The sequence below is a fragment of the Benincasa hispida genome, chromosome 3, assembly GCF_027475165.1.
Source record: "Benincasa hispida cultivar pf3 chromosome 3, pf3_genome.v1.1, whole genome shotgun sequence".
In the NCBI taxonomy this organism is placed as follows: domain Eukaryota; kingdom Viridiplantae; phylum Streptophyta; class Magnoliopsida; order Cucurbitales; family Cucurbitaceae; genus Benincasa; species Benincasa hispida.
The window spans coordinates 51,719,126-51,728,913 of NC_143480.1; the positions used below are offsets into that span (position 1 = coordinate 51,719,126).

At 29.3% G+C, this 9,788-nt stretch overlaps 1 protein-coding gene across 1 annotated transcript; it reads left to right on the top strand.

Moving 5' to 3' along the window:
- The first annotated feature begins 5,368 nt into the window (after positions 1 to 5,368).
- LOC120074256 (uncharacterized) lies at positions 5,369 to 6,902 on the top strand. The gene is made up of 2 exons (XM_039027319.2): positions 5,369 to 5,830; positions 6,241 to 6,902. Exons 1-2 carry the CDS (start codon positions 5,509 to 5,511, stop codon positions 6,759 to 6,761), a joined length of 843 nt encoding a protein of 280 aa, XP_038883247.1. The 5' UTR covers positions 5,369 to 5,508; the 3' UTR covers positions 6,762 to 6,902.
- Positions 6,903 to 9,788: the final 2,886 nt, after the last annotated feature.

Here is a 9,788-nt window from a genome sequence, read left to right on the forward strand (position 1 = left end):
AGTTTAAGGTCATAGATTGAATCAAAGGAGAAAAAGGAAATAGAAGAGGATGTGAAATGGGGTGTGTAGATAAACGGTTTTCACCTATATACTAACCATAAGAACACTTTTTTTAACCTCATTTTTTTGAAAGGTTAAGACTATTAACGCAACTTTTGAAATGAAGTACTAACAGTTTCTATCCCATACTAATGCTAGATGAGTTTTTTAAAAAATTTAAAGGTACTATTGAAACTCTAGAAACGACGCAAGTATTTATTTAAACAAAGTACTTAAGGATTTTTATCGAAAACTAACTGTAAAGTATGTAAGAGTATGTTTGAACTAACTGTAAGAGTATGTAAGAGAACTAACTGTAAGAGTATGTTTGAACTTTTTTTAAAAGAAAAACTAAGGGTATTAGTTAAACTTTTTGAAAGTTTAGAATGGTTTTGAAACAAAACACAAAATTTAGGAGTAATTTCTATAATGTATTTTATCCTAGTTTATTCACCCAAGACTATGTAATGTGTATTTAAAGTCAACCCAAAAATCATAATTCGGTCGATTAAAATATATATCATCGACTAAAAGATCACAAATTCGAATTTTAACGTCTATCGAACTCTCAACAAAAAGAAAAAGTACAAAATATTTATAAATATAGCTTCTTGGTAGAATTCCAATGGATGCTTGTTAGCAATTTAGCATCAATTGGTATTTCAAATAATGAATTTCATGAAAGAATCTCTTAATTTTAAAATATTCATCATTTGAAATAATAAACTGCATGATTATGTTTTATATATATACATTCCATCAATCACTTTCCAATACCAAAGGTTCATTTCACACACTTCAATTAATTAGCCTACTAGCCCTAGTGGTATTATTCCAACTACTAAATATTATAATATTTACGTATATTCTATGATAATATTTTTTATTTCCCCCCCTTAGAAATTGAAAATTGAAATTGACAAGGACCTACAACCAATAATAAAATAAAACAGGTCGAGAAGAATTTATAATTTGCATATTATTTATTTTGATAATTTAATTTTGAATGTTTTAGTTGTTGAAAGTAGGATGGCTTGCTTATAAGTTATAAGGCTCTTTTATCTCCACTTACGTCTCTAAAATCATTTTTACGTTCTTAATTAAAATTTAGAGAAAATTAAAGTTTTTATTATGAGATTTGAGTTATTAACATTTTTGTCTTTGTCGTGAATTTTTTTTTTTTTGTTTAACTTTTTTGAAATAGAAACAAATATATATTTTTCCTTTTTCATCTTCTTTTGTTTTTTTTTTTTTTTTTCTTTCTCCCTCCTCCATAACAACTCTGCTACAATTATTATTATCACAGTCACTCGCCGTCAGTTGTCAGCGATCTATCTTTCTCTTCTTCTTCTTTCTCCATTTTTATTTTCTTCTTTTCGCTCATTGAAACTGCCCCATGAGCTTCAGCTCATCAAACTCCTATCACAAGTTGAAGTTAGTATTATCGACATTGATGTATTGATTGAACTTTAAAATTAATTTTTTTTTTTTTTTTTTTTTTTTTTTTTTTTACTAAGTCCTGGACAAAAGATGTGAAAGTTCTTAGATATGTTTGTACCTATTATGAATCAAATTTTGAATAATTTATTTTGGAAATATAAGTAGAATAACATGTGTCAAATAAATAATTGTCCATCATTATGAGCATTTCTTTAACATTTGACAAAAATATCATGAGACGTAATTATATGACACTGAATACTGTCATCAATCCAACTTTAGTGATGATAAATAGGCGTTATGTACATAAAATTGTGATATAAAGAAAGTGTCATGACCAAGGTATTCTTGATATTGTAGATGTGACACTATTAACATTTTTGCGACAAATTCTCATTGTAAATGTAAAATTTTAGTTGATAAGAAAAATCACATTTTTTAGTAATTTATTGACAATGAAATTTTACAATTACAGTTAATCAATGTCAATAATTACTTATTATTGATTGTATTGAAAAATCATAAAACATCCAATAACGACAAAATTTTAAAGCATAATATGATGATCTTTTCATGACGGTTGGATTCAAAGACTAAAACAAGAGTCAATAAATATATTATTTATGACAATTATTTAGAGTCATTATAAATCCCACATTTAAAAAAAAAAAGTGTCACGTCAACTTTCATTAACACAAAAGAAAAATAACAGCATGAACCATTACTACTAAACTCAAACATTAGACATTAAAATGTTGTGTTTGAAACGTTATTAACTAAAAGGCTTTAAAGACCAAGAAGTGTGAATCAATTTTTTTTCCAACCCAATAATTTGTAAATAAGAACAAACATACATTGGTCATCCTTCTATATTTACTTGTTTGTCTCTCTATCTAACATAAATTTAGTCAATGATCCACCAACCATTGTTAACCACCAAAATCTAATTAATTTGAAGTTTTATATATAACTTTCACATATCTTAAAATAGAAATAAAAAGAAGATTTACTTAGTCAACAATAGTCCCATACAAAGAGATTTCAACTTACAAATTTATTTAATCATCAACTTCCATATGAACTCTTGTATATAATATGATATAATTAAAGAAAATAGAAAGATCAGTAGGCAGTCAAATAAATAAAAAGTCAAAATATGAAAACTCCAACTTTTCATACTAGGGTTTTCATGGTCTAATTCACCTAAAGAATTCCCGCCAAAAAGAAAATTAAATGATATTGATTGGTCATTGTTAATTAATTATATTTATATTCTCAAGATAATCACAAATTACTTTGGATGGGGAAAATTCTCATAAATCATTTCCTTTACCTCTTCCACAAATTTGGCAATTTAAACCTTCTTTCTTCTTTGAATTGGAAGATATCCTATATATTTTTACTATTTTGTTTTTGCTTTGCCCCTCTTTTTTGGCAATTAATTATAAATTTAGGAAGAAAAGTCCAAAAGAACCACATATTCAAAGATCCTTTAATTTCCTTTTTGCCAAACACTTTGTTTCTCTTTTCTCATTTATTTCTTGTCTTTTATATTTATATGCATATAATTAAATTCATATGGTGTTTTAGTAATTATTTTGTATTTATTTAAAAAAATTATGATGGTTTGTTTAGAAATAACAAGTGTTACATTTAGAATAGTATTAATCAAAGATTCTATGGAAGTTCTCTAAACATTGAATTCTATTGTTGAAAAACCATAGAGCAAGAATAAAGACTAAGAGGACGTATGAATTATATAATATGTTGACATGAATTGAAAGAGAAATGTAAGACTAATTAATTTAGCATTTTAATTTTTGTTCAAACACTAGTGGGAATGTATTAGATGGAAACTAAAGATGAAGTTAAAGAAACTTAACTAATAATGTCTATGGTTGAATTTTCTTTTAAGAGTTTTTTATTGAAACATTTTTTCAAAGAAATGGAGCACTAAGACTATTTTATTGTTTCTAAAAGCATGGGTTGAAATAGTTAAATTCACTTTTATTATTTTAAAAATAAATCTAAAATATTACGTTTTAAATTATTCAAAAACCAATTTCGATGATATAATAATTGTATTTAAAATTAAATTATAAAATTAAATATTAAATTTATTTTAAGTGATTAAAGGCATATTCCATAGTGATTTTGAATCTGACCATAGTGTTTAACAATTTCATAATCACTCTCAAACATGTACTAAGGTTATGTTGAATTTTCAAAAGTAACTATGTTAGAAAATATTTTTAGGTATTTTATTAAAAATACCAATAGACTTTTTTTAATTATCACAAACCCGTTCTTACTTTATTATATGAGAACATCAAACTAAAAGCTAAGAAAAAGTATAGCTGAACTGACATTCGTATATGTTAGGAAAAAACACCGAACTGTGTTGCTTACAAAAATGGGCCTCACAACAAATTGATCTACTCGGCCCAAACCTTGCCACACTAGTTCTAAATTGGGCTGATCTTGGACTTGGGCTGGGCCGCAACATGGTTTGGGCCTACCATGAATATGTTCTGTTAGGTTGTTGGTTGATAATCTTGATAGGAAACATTTCAATTTTTAATCTTTTTTTCACAGACTATTTAACCCGAGAAATCGTTGCAATTATAGCAATCAGATCTAAAGTATTAGTAGATAGTATAATACAAAAGAATTTACAGATATATCAAAATTTAGATCTAACTCTTGGAATCTTTGAATAATAAGAATCTATTAACGATAAAGTCTATTATGGATAAATTTTACTATATTTACATTTCTTTAAAAATGTTGTTATATACTTATTTATTAGTTCTAAAAGTCTCACCCATTCTAATTAATCTTACTAAAATATATTGAGTTGTGTATTCAGCCCTAAAGTAAACTAAAGAGTATATGCAAAAAATAACAAATAAATAAATAAAGAAGTTAGTTTGCATCTATAACATTCTTATATTACCTCATAAGAATCTATATTAGGTCTAATACACCTTTTTGTTTTTAATTTGACAAATTAAGGGTCAAATTTAATTTTGTTTTTTTCTTTGAAATTTCAATTTTGGGTCTAATAAACCAATCATAAATTTAAAATAAATTTTTAAATAAATAAAAAATTTATTAGACACAAAATTAAAATTTAAAAGACTTATTTAGACACAAAATCAAAAGATTAGAGATTTATTTGATATCTTTTAAACTTCAAAAACTAAATTGAGCACAAAATTTAATATTCAATGATCTAATTCCTTCCCTTTATATATTACTTTATTAAGTTCAAACCTTCTAACATATGTTACTAATTATGTATTAAAAAAAATGTGATATATCGTGGTGGGTTTATTATTTATTTTTCAATCTAACCCTATCAACGACAATAATCCTCATTTCAAAAAACAAAATGTATTTTTTTTTTTAAAGAAATTATTTTCGTTACACAATTCTTATTTTCATTAACTTTTATTTTGTTGCGTTTTCTGGATAAAAATTTATAATACTTAATGGAAGTATGTACTTTCTTTGTTCCTATCATAAATTTATCTTATAAACACTATATTAATATTAGCGGACTTTATCTTATTTTTAAAATTATATTAACGTGACATATAATAAATATCCCAACTTTTAAGTTGACACGTGTAAGTCTGAAAATATCAGTAAATTCCAATTGAAATAACAAAGAATCTGTTGGAATTTCACAACTGTTAGAGAGATAGAGAATGGGTTTGATGAGTTAATTTAAAGGTTCATCCTGGTGTGTCTTGTGACCAATATAATAAATAAAAAAGTACAAAATTTTTTTTTTGAGTTTTAATGAAATACACGAGATCTCCATAATTTCTCCAGCTGTTTCAACTCTATTTTTCCAACCAACTTCCCTGATAATCTTATCTCCAAACACACAAAAAAAAAAAAAAAAAAAAAAAAAAAAAAAAAAAGAAAAAAAAGAAAAGAAAAAGAAAAAAAGAAAAGAAAAAGAAAAGAAAAGAAAAGAAGAAAATAAAAGAAAAAACCCTATTTTCATCGACTTTTCAAATGATCTATCTCATGGAACACCAAGATGATGAACGCCAAATCCATGCCCACCACCATATTGCTCGGAAACTAAACTTCAATGCCCCCCTTTTGACCACGCGTCGCCCTCCTGCCAATGTCGGTCTCGATCGTCTAAGTATCTCTACCGCTGCTCGAATATCATCATCGACGACCAGTGATAGAGTTCCATTTTGTTGGGAGCAAGTTCCGGGCAAACCCAAGGAGTATGTTGAGAGATGTCACGGCTCTGCCCACGAAAGCGATGTTACCACTCCGCGTCCTACGCTTCCGCCTGGATGGTGGCGTCCGCCCATTCAAACAAGTAAGGTTTATGAACTTTCGGTGATAGATTATATTATTTTGAATTGTAATGTTGTGTTATAAAAAATTTAGTTTCAATTTCATTTTCCTAGTTTTGAAATTTTGTTAATAGGATTTAAGTTTAATTTCAATTTGGTTCTTATAATTTTAGGGTTTCAATTTGCATGTTAGATTAAAACTAAACCTAAATCATCTCAAATATATTGATAATCTTAAAACTATAGGAACCAAAATCATTAAAACCATGTATAGGGTTAGTTGTTAACCCTTTCTATTCAAGTTATGATTTAAGGTAATCATCTTTTATCTAGTATGAGTTGATTAAATCTTATACTTAATTATCTAGGAATATATAAACAATGTGTTATAGTATGTGTATTTATAATAAACATTCTATCAAATTATTTATAGGAAGAAATTCTAGACATCTTCATTGCAACGATCATGGATGTGAGGACAATGTGGATGGCAACAATGACAATGACGATAACTCTAGCGGCAGTGGCTATGTCTTGTCCGATGCCATGGATGTCTTGTCATTATCGGAGGCCATTGACATCGTCGAGAAGGCCGAGAAAGCACATAAATTTTCCAATGAATTGAAGCTAAAAGAGTTAAAGTTATACGAAGAAGAGGAAGAAGAAGAAAGAAACAATAATAGTAATTACAACCACTCGTCAAATTTCATGATCGAGCGGTTTCTACCGGATGCCACGGCATTGGCAGCGTCCTCGGTGTTGAACCGCCACGCTTTCTCTCCGCAGAGGGTGTCAAAGCGGCCATTTTCTCCGCCGAAGGGTTGTGGGCTAGACGTGCTGTTTCCATGGCGGATAAAACACCATCATCAGCTGTGTGGAGTGAAGAGTCCGGTGAGGGATGGCGGCCGGAGTTTGGGATCAAAATCTTCTGCAAAACAAAAGAAACATCATTAGATATTTACGTTTTTGAATTAACCCTTTGACGACAAACATTAAATTACATTGTCTGTCCCATGTTGTATAAATTTTACAAACGTAGTATACAAAAATGCACAACATTGTTTTAAGTGCAAAATATTGCAGTTCATGTTGGAAGTTGTGTTGTATGAATATCATCATTTTTGCACAGCGACGAGAAAATTATTTTCTTGTACCATTTATGTGGTTTGATTCATGGGACTTTTTCTTGGGTACAATAACAGACAAATTAAAGGTTTATTTCACTAATTAATAATATTTTGCTTTAGTTTTTAACTTAGTTATCGAACTTAGACAATATTACGTGTTATAGCATTTCCATTGTGTTATTTAGTTTTAGGTTTATTTACTATAAGTAAAAGTCCAATGAACCTCTTTATTCTGTAGTATTTAAAATTGATATCTATGTGTCTAAACATTAAGTGATTGATGTGAAGAAAGAATCTCAATTAGAGGACACACCTCTACAATTTTACCCTTTGTACACCATCATATTCTTTTCATTGGTAAATAATATTTATAGGGCCCACCTATTTTGTCCATTATGCCCTCTAGGATTCCCTTTCCTTTCTTGTATAAATGTACCCTTACAGCTACAGTGATTGTATTGAATGAAAGACTGAAAAAGAGCTTTCTCCCTTTCTTGATTCTGGTGTCATCTTTATTGCACTCTTTTGTCTTGCTGTGAAAAAACAATTCCTCTCTTGGTATCAGAGCTCGATGGCCAACGCCTCTGCTAATGCCTTTGGGTCCTTCAGTAGTCCTACCTACAACAGTTCACCATTAAATTAGCTTTTAAATCAGATTGTCATCATCAAGTTGGACAGAAGCAATTTTTTCTATGGAAAATCCTTTCCCTCCCGATTTTGAGGAGTTATCGCATTGAAGGGCATCTCACTGGTAAAAATGTTTGCCCACCTATGTTCATCGAATCTCCAGTCGTTACAACTTCACTCGTAACTCCAATAGCTCCAACCTTCGCAGCTGTCACTGTCATTGGGCTGGGCACCACGTCTGTACATACCAGCACAGGAGCTTCAAGCTCCTCAACAACATCTTCTCCCACCGTATGTCCTGTTGAGGTTGATGCGCTAAACCTCGTAGGATCCTATAGTTTGTAAATATTATTGAACAAACTCATTGTGTATTTAATAAAATATATGATATTTTATTTATTGTCTATAAAATATATGATATTTTAATTGCATTAACCACAAACCAATAAACTAACATCTAAGGTTATCTTTGTAACTTAAGCATGTATGTAGAGACATACAGGTGGATCATGTTTATGTGATAACATAAATGGTTTGTAGTAGATAGATAAGGTTGAGTACCTTATCCTGGTGACACCAAGAGTATGACCCACTTTGTAGGTGTTACAAATGTTGTAAAGTGTTACAAATGATCTGATTCTAATCACTCATGTATAGATATGTGAGTGGGGATATTATATACAAAGGAGTTTGTATAAGATTGGATCACGAAATGTTTAGTCTCATTGTATAACGTCATTCATAATAGAGACTTACATTTCACCAGGATGACCATAGGTAATATGACCTGAATCTTGAGTGAGTTGTGAACTTCTGTCTATGAGGGTGATCCTTTGATTTGTATGGGTGAGAGTGGCCAGATCGCTAACTCAACAAGCCTACCATTTTGAAAATTTGTCTAATTGAGGAGCTGAGAACACAACTACACAAGATGGAATTCACTCCTTCCCCGAGGCAGGGGTAAATAGATAAATTGCTCCTTTAAAGGCTGATTCCGGGTCTTGAACAATGTGGCGTCACACCTTCTCCTAACGTGAGAGGAGTTTAGTCATAGTTGGACTATGATCTATTGTTCATTAGAGGAATTAGTGGTACTTAAGAAGTTAGATGTAATTACAAGGGCAAAACAGTAATTTGGCATAGTTATACTTACGAGCAATTTGTGAAGTGTCATCGTACTGTTGATTGGTTATATCCAATGGACATAGAAATATATATGTAGTGCGAAGAGTGTAGCTGTCAGTCTTTAGTGGAGTGCTCAACAGTTAATGGATAGTCAATAATGTAATTAAAAAGTTTAATTAATTATTCATGTACTGTTGAAGCTTCAAATTACAGGTCCATGAGGTCCCCTTAGTAGCTCAATAAGATTTAGTTGAGAATCAGTTTTTGGATTAATTTGAATTGTTCAAATTAATAGAGGGATTTAATTATATTATAATTAAGTTGTGTCAATTATATGTGATATAATTGTCATAATGTATTTGATACATTATAGCTTAATGGGAGGAAATAAATATAATATAGTTTCTATGAATTGGATTCATAGTTGTTAAATTTAATATAAATATGATTTATATTAAATGTCATATAAAAGATAAAAGAAATTATAATTTATATTGTATGTGATATAATATTAAAACTATAGGTTATAGGTTATAGGTTATATTTGATATAACGTATAATTTAATATATATATATATATATGTATATGTATAATATGATAAGTTAGTTATCATATTTATATTATTATTATTATTTTAATAATAAGGGAGTTACAATTTCCTTCTCCTTCTTTTCTCTCCACCCATGTAAGTGGGTGGTGGTTATATTTGGCATTAGAAAAGAAAACTTGCTTCTTCTTCTTGAAAAAGTTGAACGACTTTGAGAAAGTGAAAAACAACAACAGAAAAGTTCTATATGTTTTGAGTTTTTTAGAGAGTTCTCAATCTTTCTTCATCTACATTAAGCATTCCCTCAAAACTAAAATAGCCAGAGCACACCGCTCCTGGGTTCTCACCCTGAGAATACCGAAGAAACATTCGTGGTAGTGTTTGTTCATGTTGAGGTTTTTCTTGAAGAAAGTCTTAAAGGAGTTCGTGAATTGTTTGAGGAAAAACGTGAAGAAAGGTCTTCAAAGGTAAGCTTTTCTGAAACCTTTTTCATTAGCATGCTATAATTTATAATTAAATGCATATCTTGTTTCTTGTTTACTATGAAATTTACA